Genomic DNA, 15,780 nt, shown 5'->3' with positions numbered 1-15,780 from the left:
GCCTATTCTTTTGCGGTAATTTTGATCATGCCGTTGAGATCAAGATGATATTTTAATTGCAGATGGCATAGTTTTAAGTTTGAACTCTTTTACTGAGATCAAGATGATATTTTTTCTTTATCATAATTGCAGATGGCATAATTTTGAGTTTGAACTCTTCTACTGTTTCCTTGCTGCAGCATATTAATCAATACAAAATTCATAATGTACATACTATCATCCAGTCAAGATACTGTCCTAGCTACTTATCATAACTTTGGACGCAGATATCCAACTAGTTAACGTAGCAGCTTTAGAGTGCAATTTCCAGCCCAAACACCATCCTCATCCCATGAAGTTATTGAGTTCCTCCGAACCGTTTATTGTTCCTTAAGGTCGAAGTGGTCCAATCCAATAACTCCCATGAGTTCTCTTTCACAAAGCAGTTCTTTCATGCTCCATGAGGTCTACAAACAAAGCGTAGCCCTCTCATGAGTTCTCTGTAAGAATATTTTTTGTATGACTAAAATATTCCCTTGGGCCCGTGTAATAATCTTGGTAATCTAGATTATTGCTATACTTATACCCGGTTTCATTTATGGGATTATTCCTAATATCTCTTCTTTGATGGAGGGTCGAGATTTAATGCCAACACTAAACCCTAGGGATTTGGTCCTCCTTCTGCCTAATAGCCATCGGTATTGGGTTCGAGAATTTAACTATTCATAACGTATGAGGTCAAGAAGGAGAAACCAAGAACTCCACAAGGTATTACCGCTGCTCCGAAGATGATCGGCGTGAGATGGATTAACGCTATCAAGTATTCTATATAAACTAATCTTTGTGTATTGGATTATGTGATTATCATGAAGTTCAACGATCCTAATTAACGATCTATAAAAATTAAAACTTATAGTTGGCATCTAGAGCTTTTGTTTAGAACTCATGATCGTCCATTGATAATATACAATGACTTGTTATTTTTTATTTTGCGACTACATTCACATCCAGTTCTGTATATTTTAGGATCAAGATGTTGTTATGATTGTCGGTTCTTGAAACTTAAATCGAAATTAAACATACATAAAAAGTATGCATCTGTATTAAGGTTTAGGATTTGTCTTCCCTAAATTTGGAAGGCAAAAGGTCACCGGGCGGGCCTGTGCATTTAAGTTCGATAATATTTTACCCATAATGGATATCTGAGCTAATAATGGCAATAACTGATATAAAAATCTTAAAAGTTAATATGGTACATTAATCTTTCCATTTTAATTGGCCTAGATATATAACGATTAATAGGTATGGGACCTCATAGTATTTTTTTTAATTTCCTTATTAAACCTTTATGCTGGTTTACGTTTGCAAATGACGTGCCTCTTCGTGTGCCATTATGTAAAGGCACGTATTACTGCCATAATGAAAGGCATGTATGTGGTTTATTGTGTGATAAAGTTTAAAAGTAAAAACATTAATGGGTCCGCACATAAACGCACCCACTATTACATATTAAGTTGGGTATTTAAAATACAAATAAGTGACGGCCTCCTTACGTTAAATTTTCTTCATATTGATCGAAAATGTAATCGATTCTTCTTAGCTGCCTCAACTTATCCCATCCAACGATTAAGCAGATCCGAGTAGGGTCTTATCCTTGTAAGAATTGAGAAATCACTTCGTAAGAAATGAGAAATCTCTTTGTGTCTGTACTGGTTATGTACATGTCAAAAGCACAAATTAAAATTAACTGACCGACTATCTATTGGGCCTATCCCAATAATCATGTATATGCATTTTTCAACTGCAAGTCTGCAACTTAAAAATGAACGTGTTTGTTATTTTTTTCTAAGGTTACCTGGCTTGTATTCATTATGATACTAAATACTGTCCAGTTTTGTTTGGGGTCTAACTTTACATGCAAGTTAATAGTAAAATAGACCTTTGAATCTTACTGTATACCGTTCATTTTGACTTTCACTGAATTGGATATCAATATTAAAAAAAAAAAGAATGAAAGAATCGCTCTAATGGTTTTCTGGTTCAAACTTAGTATGGTTTAAATTTGATCATTATAGAATCAAAATTATAAATGGAACAGTTTATAGCGAAAACTAAATTCTATGAAGCCTAAGAAATTATGTAGGGGTCTTACTTACAGAAATATATGAACGGACCAATATGCTTCCGCTTTATCGATAACATTAATGCACAATTTAAGTTGATTTTTATCGAATGATTTTATAATGAAACCATTTTTCACATTATTAGATTTGAGCGTGTATTATGATATGGTTTATGTGTATGTGCATCATGGTAGGATTTTTCTCCCGACGTTATTTTTTGTTATTAAACGAGATTATTGTCCGCAAGATCATTATGTCGAGACTCTTTAGTATCACCACAGTATACTGGAGTGTTTTTATCTTAAGCAATAACCATATTGTCATTGTAAGCAGGAATTCGCCAAACCGTAAATGTGAGGTTTAGCGACTATCGAATTATTATGATAATGGCATTATTGTTAAGATTTTTTGGCGATCACCACAGTGATTTCAAACAATTTCTTTGGCCATAATCATTATATTGTCAAGTGCTTACTATATTGTTTTGCTTAAATGTATTAGAACGCCAATTACCCACAGGTGATTCGAGTTCACATGTTTAAGAAGACACTTAAGGATACGATTTTTGGTTATACATTATGGATCTGAATCACTTTTTCGTCTTAATGAGTGTCTAGTATCATTTCTCCACATTTTGTACCTTGAGTGCCAATTTAGACTGCATTTACTAGACACAGCAGTAAAGATCATAATTAAGTAAATTATGCTTAAGTTTTCATCATTTCTTATAAAAAGCATAAAAGAAAATTTACGTTAATTAACTCATTATCGAGTTGAATACCCTATTATGGATTTTTAAGTTTATATGAATATTTTTATTATGTTGTTTTATCCAAAACTTGTTGCATATTCTATAGAAATTAAGGTTTATTTTTGGATAAATTCCTTCATATTTGTGAAAATATATGATGTTCATTGCCTATTCTGACACCCTTCATTTTAATCCACATTATATGTGTTATTCATCATGATTTTTCAAACTTGCATCAAATTAAACTAGTGATGCATCAAAGAATTTTTCTTCAATGAAATTCATTATAGAAACATACTTATAGACTTGCTTAATGTTCAATTTTGGGTTAAGAAATGTTCACCATGTTTGGATATTTTTCCTATTAAGGGGTTAATGTTTTCATATTTTCTATATGACATGCTTTTTGGATTAATTTTTGTGATTAATGTTATAGGGCTACTCATAATTGTTTATAATCGACTAATTTTATAATCAGATCAAGTATGTCCATATTATTGAGTGGGACTGTGCAATATCACAAGAAAAGTTAGTGTGATATTTGCAATTGTACATATTTGCTAGATAGTTTAGTTATCACCACAGTGATACTAAACTCTTATCTTGTAATTATTGTGTATTTTGAGTCCTTTTTTAGTTTGATTTAACGATTAGAACAATGCTGCTCACAAGTAGTTTTGGTTCACACGTTTAAACAAGCATTAAGTTTATCTAAATGTTTCATATACATGTAAAATAATAGCTACCCACAGGTGACTATTATTCCGATGTATTAGGTAGAACATTAGAATTATTTGAGTTTGTTAATACATGATAGGACGAGATTCTCCCACAGGTGATTCTAGTTGTGATATTAAACAAACATAATGTTGTGTGTATGAGAAGGTAAAATATGTACTAATGTTTTTCATGTCTCACATTGTTCCTTGATAAGGTTTTACCCACAGGAGAATCTTATTGAAGGTATGAAACTATTGTAAGCTTAATTGTCATTTATCTCTATTATAATTTTCATCTTTTGTTCTTATTAATGGTTGATTATGATTATTTTGTAGACTTTTAATGGTCCAATTTTTGGAAGATAAAATTGTTTATCACCTGATGATTTTTCGCGTTACCGTGTAAATCTATCGATTGCATTATGAATCTCAATCCATGGATGTTTTATCGAACATTCATTATTGAAATTTAGAGGCAATTATAGATAAAGTGAAAATCATAAAGTCTGACAAAGGTGATGAATATTGTGAAAGGTATGATAAAACTGGATAATATCCTAAATCTTTTGCATAGTATCTTCAAAAGTTTGGAATACACAAGGCCAACTTATCCTTGGCATAATGGTGTATATCAAAAGGATAAATCATACTTTTATGAAAATGGTTAGAAGCATGATGAGTCATGCATAATGGTTATACATTCGTGAATGTTTGTTCTTTCTGCAACTGTGTATCTTAAATAGATTTCCAGTAAAGCAGTTTCAAAGACACACTTTGGACTAGAAAGGCTGGAAACCTAGTTTAAATCACCTTTAAGTTATGGTTGTTCAGTTGGAGGTGAGGGCTTACATTCCCAAGAATAAAAATTGGATTTGAAAACCATTACCGGTTCGTTGGTTTTCCTAAATAATCCAAATGGTGTTCATTATTGTTCTAACCGTAGTATGAGATTTATTGAAATCGAAAATATAAATTCATTAATGATGGCATAATCAGTGGGAGTACGTGGATATATCTGTTCAAGAAGTCATGATAATGATCCCTTTATTTAAGATTTTTACAGTTATGTGAATCTTCTCATCATCAGAATGTTAGATAATGAAAGACCACAAATTAGTGATCCAATACTCCATAATATAACTACTGCCAATAAAGAATTTTTTTTGATAACAACATGAACCAGCATTAAGAAGGTCTCAACAGAGATTGAAAGAAAGTTATTCATGTTGTTTCAGTGATTTTCGTACAAGAATTTATTACATTTTTATATGGAATGGAAAAGACTCGGTTTTAGGTTCACAAATATTATGTGTAATAATTTTGATTAATGGATTTATGCTATGTGAGTAAAAATCATTGGTTGAAATTCAAGTCTCAGATATTTTTTAATTGCTTGAAAGACACAAATCAGTTGTATGAAAGTGGGTCTTTCTGACCTAATACGACTATAATAGCAATTTTAAACGGTATAAAGCAAGACTTATTGCCAAAGATTTTACTCTGAAACGATGCATTGATTATAAATAAGTTTTTCTCTCGTGTCAAAGAAAGACTTATTCAGAATTATCATAGTATTATTAGTAGCTCAATATGACCTAAGAGTTGCATTAATTAAATGTGATAATAGCCTTTATTAATGATAAATTTTAGTTTACAAATTTTAGAAATCAAAGTATGAAATTTAAGCAGCTTCCCATAATGGTATATGAAATTCAACAAAACTATAAATGTTACAAGTTTTGGATGAAATTATTACAGATTTATGCATATACCTCAAGATCAGTGGGAGAAATTCATACTCTTGGTCTTGTATGTTAAGACATACTACCTACGTGTAGTGATCTTGACTTTATGCATATCTCTATATTTTTTGAAATAAAGGATATAATGAAGCTTACCATGTGATAGTAATATCATATGGATTAATAAAGCTCTCATATAAGGCATATATCGAATTCAAGAATTTTGAGATAATAACATTTTAAAAATTTCATGTTAGATAGAAGATATAAATTAATCTTCATTACGTCTTAATTCTGATATGAAACTTATAACAAGTTGTTGATATGTTAAAGAATCAAAAACAAATTACAGGAAAGCTATCAAGATTTTGAGATACTATTTTAATTTATGTCTTATAATTAGTTAGCAAACCCAAGATTTGATTGGGTTTTCAGACTTCAATTTTTGTGGATGTATGGATTCTATAAAGGAAGAATCATTAATATTAATTCCACAATTGAGTTTGAATATTTATGACTGCGAGACTTAGAGATTTAAGTTTGTCTCTACATTGCTGAAATTTATCGTCTTAGTATCGCTGCACTAAAGCACGATATGATACAAAAGGAACAAAACACATGAACCTTGAGTATATATGCGTGAATCAAGAAATTCAGAAACAATAGTTGTTCATGTATCAGTTAAGCACAATTGCATTGGAGATGCTTAATGAACAATTACCTTTTAGGACCTCTTAAGAAAAGATTAAAATCTTGGGTATGTGGGAGTAATTGATTATTGAGTTCAGCTAATTTATGTGCTTATTTTTTGAACACTTATTGAGCTCTTATTAATGTCGTTCTGAATTATTTCTGTATCCATGTTTAGTATACACTTATGTGAATGGATGAATGTTAACAGAAATAGTCTTTCGTTTGAAGACATCATTGGACCATTATGATATCCCAATTTAAGGCCTGATCAAGTAAGTTGTTTGTGTTGTGGTACATGGAAGGGAACATGTTGATAACAAGACAACGTGCCACCGCCATGACTCGCATGAGTGATTTGCTTGGTTAAGGTATTATGTTTAAACCATTAAATTTTATTTAGCAATTATGCGCGCTTATGTTTTTCTACGATTAACCATTAAATAGATTATCACATGGAGCAGTGGGAGAATGTAAGAATATTTTTTGTATGGCTAAAATATTCCCTTGGGCCCGTGTAATAATCTTGGTAATCTAGATTATTGCTATACTTATACCCGGTTTCATTTATGGGATTATTCCTAATATCTCTTCTTTGATGGACGGTCGAGATTTAATGCCAACACTAAACCCTAGGGACTTGGTCCTCCTTCTGCCTATAAGAGGAACACAATAGCCATCGGTATTGGGTTCGAGAATTTAACTATTCATAACGTATGAGGTCAAGAAGGAGAAACCAAGAACTCCACAAGGTATTACCGCTGCTCCGAAGATGATCGGCGTGAGATGGATTAACGCTATCAGGTATTCTGTATAAACTAATCTTTGTGTATTGGATTATGTGATTATCATGAAGTTCAACGATCCTAATTAACGATCTATAAAAAAATTAAAACTTATATTCTCTTCACAGGTCTTCTAATGAATCCTCCTCCTCCATTAATTAGTATGTAGTCGTTGAAATTCGAAACTCCAAACCTTTGTGCGTTTTATTAACCGTCAAATCTTTTTTGTTAGTTTCCTAATATGGTTACAGTGAACATAATCGCACGAGAGAAGTGCATTGATGATCACGAGATCAAGATGATATTATTGTATGGGTATGTCCATTGAACATTTATACTAATACGGATCTAGAATAATTAAATTAGGATTAGATTTTCAAATTTGAACGCTGGCGGGGTTTGAACTTTTAAATATGGACATTACAAGTATACCATATACCACTAAGTGGCAATATACATGTATCTCGTTAAATTAGATTAAATTCTTCCGAATTACAGACAAATCAAAGATAAACCATATATATAAATGCAAATTAATACTCTCCTTTTCTCGTAGATCTTCTTCTTATCCTAGTACTAAATCTTTTCTCTCTATATATAAACACTGCTTAACACACGACAAACAAAATCAGTCTAAACACGTCTGGTTCTTTGTAATCTGTATACACTATTCATCCATGGTGAGAAAATCTTTCAAAATGTCTTTTCTTTTCTTTGTGTGCTAAGCCTTTTTTTCTGCATGGCTGTTGATGCGATACCTACAGAACCTTGCGAATTCCTTGGTTTTAATCAAGCATTTTCGATATAATTTCTTTAGTTTTTTCTTGAGGCGTCTACATAATTATATGTTCTTCCAAAACTTGTTTTTTCTTGATCTTGAGGCGTCTACATAATATTATAGTCATAGTAGACAAATTGGACTGTATTTTCTCAGTTCCATACTTTTTATCTTATTCAGGGGCTTCTATGCACTGTTTTGATGATATGTTTACTAAGCATAGTGCAAGGAGAAGGGATCCTTGGTAGTAGATCTGACTTTAAGAAGCCGGATGATACTGTCTTCAATGTCATGGATACTGGTGCCGCTGGAAATGGCCGAAAGAACGATACCCAAGTATGTTCATATATCCATATTAATAAAAAAAATACATGTTATTTCCATAAACGTACCTGCCAATTAATGTGGTTATCGCCAATTAAACAGGCATTCCTAGACGCATGGCGCCAAATGTGTGAAGCAACCGCGGACTCTCCAACCATGGTCATACCAGAAGGAGTGACGTTTTTGTTGTATCGCATAAGCTTCGAAGGCCCTTGCAAGTCCGCAAATCCACACGTGCAGGTAAAACAAGTATTCTTAACCATTGATCTATATCGTAATGGTAAGTGGTATTCAAGTGTTCATATTGGTAATTACAGGTTTCAGGGAAAATTCTTGCACCTACAAAGCGTTCTTGGGATGGACCGATAGATTATTGGATTCAATTCAGTCAAGTGAATGGTCTCGTGATTACTGGGTCTAATTTAAGTGTAATTGATGGTCAAGGTTCAGATTGGTGGGAGCACGAAGACTGTTTTCTCGACAATGCTAATGTAATCTCTTCGTCTTCTTCTTTTTATGCTACATTTATTTTTACCAACGAATATCTTTCCTTTTAACTTGTCTAGCTAACGAGTTTATTGTTTTATCGTTTTCAGGACGCCTGCGACAGGCCAACGGTAAGCAACAACATATATAATCACACACAAAAGAAAAACACGTTAATCAAATATGATCGAGGGCTATCCTATTTATTCCTTTCCCTGATCGATGTAGGCACTAAAAATGTCTGGATGCGATGGAGTTGAGATTAGAGGGTTGAGACATGTGAATAGCCAGAGAAACCACATCTCGTTGACTGATTGTAGAAACGTAACTGTCTCTGGTATCACCATAAAAGCTCCCAAGGACAGTCCTAATACTGATGGTATTGACATTAGCCATTCAACAAATATTCGAATCGAACATTCTAACATCGGAACTGGTAATTTTTCATCTTGTGGATTTTCTTCTTAAGATTATTTTCTTGTAATTTTTGTTTGTGTTTGAACAATTTTTTGTTTTGTTTTGTTTCGAGTAACCAAAGTGATGTACGAATTGGTAGGTGATGATTGTGTGGCAATCAATGGCGGATGCTCTGATATCAATATCACTAATGTGGCATGTGGCCCCGGACACGGCATAAGGTATGCGGAAAATGGGTCATTTGTCCAAATATTTTTAAATTACGGTTTAAATAGACGAGTAAAAGATAGTTTGGATGAAATGGCCAAAAAAAAATAGCAAGGATGAATCCAGTTTCATCCTAGCTTAAATTTAAAAAATAGGAAGGATGAAACTGGATACATCCTGTGTAAATTAAAAATAAGAAAAAATATTTGAAAATGGGAACGATGAAACTGGTTACATCCTGCCTATTTTTACATTTTTGTCCATTTAAACAGTATCAAAATCTAACTGTCCATTTCACCCAGAAATTGTTGATTTTGGTCTTTTTAACCAATTTTGTGTAAGGTATGTGAGCGAATCAGAATTATGCCTATAAAAATCTTCGACAAGTAATAGTAACAAAAGTAATCTGTTATAGGGGCGACATGGTTTATTAGAGGGACGGCATTTTAATAGAACAAAAAGGGTCATTACATGATCATTCAAGGTATTCCTTATCAAAAAAATACGGGAAATGACAAATTAATCCTCATAATTGATAACCTAGTTTAATGATGATAATCAAGTTTAGTGTTAATGATTAATTTCACTTATGTTAACTCAAAATCAAAACCAAAATCAAATTTTTAGAGTTAAAAAAAAAAAAAAGTTTAAAGGAGAAGGTCAATCTCAATCAATTGAAGAAATTAACCAACAAAATGAAGAACCAGGACCTGAAAATGATCGGGTATACTTCTAAATTAGTCCCAACTAGCTTTTTGTTGTTCAAAGTTATCTAAAATACGTAAAAATTTCATTTTTTTTACATTTTCAGATCTAATTACGGTTGGAATTTTGCTCATAGCCAACCGTAAATCGAAGTTACGGTTCGTAAAAGATGAACTACCAACCGTAACTGGTTAAATTTGAAGAAAACCCAATCGTAAAACCAGTTATGGTTGGTAACTAAATGCTCGATACCAACCGTAACTGAGTTACGGTTGGTAACCAAATGCTCGATACCAACCGTAACTGAGCTACGGTTCGTAAACTAAAATGGTTACTAACCGTAACTGAAGAAAATTCTCAGATATAAAAACATACGGTTGGTAATAGTTCTATTACCAACCGTAACAACATCAAAATATCCAGTTATGGTTCGTAATTGAGTTAAAATCAACCGTAATTCACATAAACCCAGAAATTTCAATTTCAATTTTCATCTAAAACCCTAATTTTTGATAGAAATTAAACTTAAATCGAACAAAATAAACCAAATCGTAATTGGGTTTTCAAAACATACCTCATATAAGTCATTACACTACACTTGATTAATTTTCGAATCGTCGATTAATCGAAGATGATGAAATTTTGAGTTTTAATGGAGGTTACGGTTGATGGGAGGAGGAGAAGAGAAGAAGAAAGAAAACAAATTTTCAATTTAGCTTTGATTTAGGTTAAAAAATGAAGAGGGTAATCTAGTTAATTTACACCTTTTACAGGACATCCCCTAACCAACTAGAGGGACATTACTATCACACTGCCGCCCCTCTAATAAACCATGCCGCCCCTATAACAGATTACTAACAGAAAGAGTGAAACAAGGTAGCTGATATTTTTGTCAAAGGTTGGAGAACCGAAGAACTTAGTAGAGAATGGTCCAATTCTATCCCAAATTGCATTGGTGATTCGTTAATAAAAATTTCTTTGTATATATAAAAAAAGAAGAAGTAATAGTAACTCAATTGCCTGTTTAATTCATCAGTTTACTTAGTTCAATTTATTTTTATTAATCGTAATTATAAGTTGAAATCAATGATTTTATGCAGTATTGGAAGTTTAGGAGCCAAAGGAGCTACTGAAGAAGTAGAAAGAGTGCGTGTTCAGAATTGTAATTTTACAGATACTCTTAACGGAGCAAGGATAAAGACATGGCAGGTGAGAGTACAATACACTTTCTTAGCAATTACTCTAAAACTTCTAAGCGACCATAATAGTTTTATGAAGTATAGTTCCTTGACTGCTGTGAGGGTACCAGTCCAGTCATAACAATGATGATTTTGTTTTATTTAGATCTTGGTGACCTTGTGCAAATTGGTATTCGATAATAATTACACAAAATTGGTCAAATAACAACAATTCCTGGATAAAAAAAACATGCAAAAAATTTGATAATATTTAAATGAAAAAGAATGTAAAAATAGCCAGGATGTCAACAGTTTCATCATACTCATTTTCAAATATTTTTTCTTATTTTTAATTCACAACAGGATGCATCCAGTTTCACCCTCACTATTTTTTAAGTTTAAGCCAGGATGAATCCAGATTCATTCTTGCTATTTTTTTTGTGTCCATTTCAACGATACCAATTTTACTCGTCCATTAGAACCATGTTTTAAAAATATTTGGATAATTGACCCAATTTCTCTAATAATTATGCATTGGAATGTTGTTTTTCCAGGGAGGTTCTGGATGTGCAAAAGACATATGGTTTGAACAAATTAAGCTTGAACGAGTACATCATCCTATTGTCATTGATCAATACTACTGCAATGGAGGCCATCACTGCACGGAATATGTAAGTTTAATAAGTATTTAATAATTTTTTCGAGGAATTTCATAAAATATTTTATATTATATAAAAACCTATATTAATTGATTATGTTCTTTTTTTGCAGCCGTCTGCCGTTAAAATTAGTGATGTAATGTTTAATGGAATTCGAGGATCTTCGACAAATATCGTAGTTGTAAGTTTGAACTGTAGTAAAACTGTTGCCTGCACAAACATCATCATGAACCAAATTGATATAGAAACGATAAAATCTGAAGCCACAGCCTCATCTTACTGCATGAATGTTATAGGAGAGGAGACCGATACGTCTCCGCATGTTTCTTGTCTACGATGATATAATTCTTTTAATATTTTGTTTTATCAACGCCACATTGGCCCCAAATTTTTCACGTATCTTATTTCATTAATAATTCAGTTTTGTTACATATAATTTACATTGTTATTGTTGTAAACATAAAATGCCTCATTGATCCCTCCAAACACTACTGTTAGAGAAAAGTACAAATCTTTTCATAAAGATGGCAAATCAATCCCCGTTAGATGGTAGGCTTGGAAAAGGGTATAGAATTTATCCCCGGCCAAAAACTTGGTGGGGCCGGAGATGTGTATAAAATTGAAGTGAAATGAAACGCGGGGGCCTACAGTAATACCGCAAGTGCACGGTCGTCAGTTATAGCTCGTGCAAGTACGGGTCGATCCACAGAGATCCGGTGTGTTTGGAGTTTTCTAGCTAATTGGGTTCCTAAATTTGCTATTGTTGGGCTTTGGGTACCAATGGATTTTGGTAACCAATGGGTTATGATTGTGCTTTGGGCCTTTGAATGATTTTGAATTGGATTGAACTGAGCTTGGGCTCAGAAATGTGGACTATGGGCTTTGGTTTCAGTGAACTGATTTGAGCTTTGGGCTCAACAGTTCAACTGTGAATTGGGCTTAACAGTTCACTTGTGACTTGGGTTTGGTAGTGAACTAGGCTTTGGCCTTAACTGGGCTTCAGAGGCTTTTGGAAGTGAACTGAGCTTTGGGCTCAGCAGCAGCAGGCAGGAAAAGGAAGGCAGCAGCAGGAGCAAGAGCTGCAACAGTTTGGCAGCAGCAACAGCAGCTGAGGCAGGAGGCAGCAGCAGGGGGAAGCAAAGCAGCACAAGTGCTGCAGCAGCAATTGCAGCAGTAGAAGAAAAAGGCAGCAATGCAGCAAGGGTTACAGCAGCAGTACTGCAGCTGCTCAAGCAGTGAAGAAAATGCAAAACAGAAAAGCAACAGAGTTGCAGGGCAGGGAAGAAACAACAAGGCAAAAGCAATACAAAACAAGAAAACAAAGCTAAACAGTTGAAGATGGAATTGTGGATGAGAATGAAGTAGATTATGGATGGGAACTAGGGTTTGGAATTCACTCTAACTTCTACTATGTATTCTCCTATAGAAAGTTAAACTCAACTATGTTCTATTATTTCCAAAGCACTAATTGTCTTTCTACAGCACAACTAGTCAAAGGATTATGAATTCAGCTTGAGTTGCAGCTTATCAACAGCTCATGAACCTAACTACAAAGTATACTTGGCATACATTGTGAAAGTGAGGTGATGATGAACTAAGTTCAAGTCTTTCCTAAACTTGTTTAACCTTCTAAAGCAATATGATCAATGTACTACACAATAAGAATTTAGGGATTCATCAAGTCCCTAGCATGATGGTTTAGAACATGACAAACATTACACTAACATTACATGGCAGTGAGCATGACAGTGAACAACATGGTGAACTAACATGACAACAACAGTGAACAATATGGTGAACTAACAGTGAACATTCATATAAACAGAGAATTAAAACCAAGAACAAGAACAAGTGCAATTAAAAGTAAAAGTGCAACTAACAGGAGCAATTAAAAGTGCAGGAACAATTGAGATTAACCTAACCCAAATTGGGTGGAAACTTGGCTAGTCCAAGAACAGTTTTCTCTCTACACATCAGTTCCTATTTATAGTTTACAACAAAAAATACAAACCCTAATTCGAAACCCTAAAATTTTGGGGAAAATCAAATTCTCTCACCAATTTTCTGAATTAAGCTCGACCCATGCCCTGTTGATGTTCCCTCTGCTCCTCCTCAGCTCCACAGCTCCCAATTGCGTCTACTGATGCCCTAGCTTTTCTCTTTCTTATCTGTAGCACCTAGGGTTGATGCTAAGAACAAGAAAGGGAAATACTAGGGAGCTGGATGATGGTGAAGCTCGAGGTGGTGATGGAAGAGATGGTGGTGGCGTACATGGTGTTGCAGTTGCAGCTCTGCAACTGTCGGGTGGAGGAGAAGAAGAAAGAAAATGATTTGGGAAGAAGAGGGTGTTTGGCTTGAGGTCGATGGGTTCGATGGCTAAGGTGTTGAGCGGGTTCATCAAACTTTGATGTCTAGCGAGGATACGCGTTGGATGTGAAGATGGTTGGTAGATCTAACGGTGGTATGAGAGATGAATCACTTCAACCGTTGGATTGTGAAATACAACAAAGTTAACGGCGAAGATCGAGGTTAGGTGCTGTAGTGTTAAGCGGAAGTATCGAGATTTGATGAGAAGGCAAAGAAGCGACCGTAGGATCTAAATGTGATCTAATCTGAAGGCTTGGAATTTAGGTACTATGGTGTTTTGCAGGGACTTCAGATTTTGATGCACGATGAAGAAGCGACCATTGGATGATGAGATGGATCCAATCTAACGGCTGAGAATGGAGGCGGGTATGGATATAGAAAATGGGTTTGGGTAAGGGTTTTGGACCTTGGGTATGCCAAGCCCATATCTTCTTTAAGAACAATTCTTCCTTCTTGAGCCCATTCCTAGCTTTTTGGACTTGTGCGCACCATTCTTTGCGGCTTCCTTGCGTAATTTCTTCCGGCTTTTCACCACTCTTCAGCTCTTTTCCGATCCGCAAGTCATCCAGACTTTATTTATTACCTAAAAATGCAAAATTAAGTAAGAAAAATATTTATTCTTGAAAACAATGAAAATACAGAATATGGGATAAAATGTAGAATTAATGCACAAAAGATGAATAAATGCCAACAAAAAGGGATAAAATATATACAATATTTGGCACTCATCAAATACCCCCAAACCTGAATTTTACTTGTCCTCAAGTAAAACAAAACTAAGGAAATCCTAACTATACCACTGTCGCTGGTCTCTCGAATGCATTTAGCGTATGCACTAAGCCTTTTAAACCACTAAGTGTCCCTAGTGGACGAGTTGAAGTCTCGTGAAGGTTTACCAGAGGTGTGCCTACAAAACCTAAGGACAAAATATGAGCTCAGATTCCATCAAATGTGACATGTGCAAAACAGTTTAAGCTCACAGCAAAATGGAGATGTCAATCTAGCTATCAAAGGCACAATCCTAGCACTGATAACAAAAAAAGACATGTGATAAGAGTGTAAAGTGTATCTACACATGTGTAAAGAAAGATCTGAAGTTATGACTACTAATCACCAAGAGATAGTTTCTCAGGCTAAGAACCAAGGTCGAAATCTAGCTAGCTGTCCGGACTTTACGAGAATTGTGAATGAGTTGGAGGAATTTCACAATTGCTCGCGTTGTACATCAATGGCATACACCCTCCTTGCTTATTACAATGAAACAACAAAAGATGACTATTTACATGACTCTTATTTACATTGACTATTCTCTTTTTATTTTTGGAACAAGAGATGATGGAATTGATAAATACTTGATTTTTTTTTTTTTTTTTTTTTTTTTTTTTTTTTTTTTTTTTTTTTTTTTTGTATTTTTCTGATATTTTTTTTTTTCTGAATATACATCGTTTTTTTTTTTTTTTTTTTTTTTTTTTTTTTTTTTTTTTTGAACTAGGAAACGCTTTTGATAAATATACAAAAGGAAACAAAAATTACATGACACTTTGCAAGAGGTAGCCCTTTTTGATGCACCCAGTTAAATTCGATGGTTGTTTTTCTTAATGTAACCTCCACCTTCTATCCCAACCAACCAAAGAACAAGCTAGTCAAGTTTCGTTCAGTATTCTAAAGTGATTGGCAATCGTAACTTCCTATCAAACACCTTGAAGATCGAGGCCATACATGTATTGGTAGATCGTGCGCGTGCAAATTTCTTATCACTATGTGAATTGTGCTAGAATCAGGGTGCCTAAATATCTAGACTAAGACTCCTAATAAAAATACATATTTGCACAAGAGTCAACATTTCAAGGTAAATGAGCTCCATTTTTAT

At 33.9% G+C, this 15,780-nt stretch overlaps 1 protein-coding gene across 1 annotated transcript; it reads left to right on the top strand.

The window, feature by feature from the left end:
• Nucleotides 1–7,428: 7,428 nt before the first annotated feature.
• Nucleotides 7,429–11,920, top strand: LOC113285580 (probable polygalacturonase At3g15720). The gene is made up of 10 exons (XM_026534413.1): nt 7,429–7,469; nt 7,748–7,903; nt 7,994–8,131; nt 8,209–8,382; nt 8,488–8,508; nt 8,606–8,813; nt 8,934–9,015; nt 10,807–10,915; nt 11,439–11,555; nt 11,656–11,920. The coding sequence occupies exons 1-10, from the start codon at nt 7,467–7,469 to the stop codon at nt 11,881–11,883; spliced, it is 1,236 nt and encodes a 411-aa protein (XP_026390198.1). The 5' UTR covers nt 7,429–7,466; the 3' UTR covers nt 11,884–11,920.
• Nucleotides 11,921–15,780: the final 3,860 nt, after the last annotated feature.

The sequence above is a fragment of the Papaver somniferum genome, chromosome 6 (assembly GCF_003573695.1).
Source record: "Papaver somniferum cultivar HN1 chromosome 6, ASM357369v1, whole genome shotgun sequence".
NCBI classification, from domain to species: Eukaryota; Viridiplantae; Streptophyta; class Magnoliopsida; order Ranunculales; family Papaveraceae; genus Papaver; species Papaver somniferum.
The sequence above is the reverse complement of the archived record's forward strand: the minus strand, read 5'-3'. Positions and strand labels throughout refer to the sequence as shown.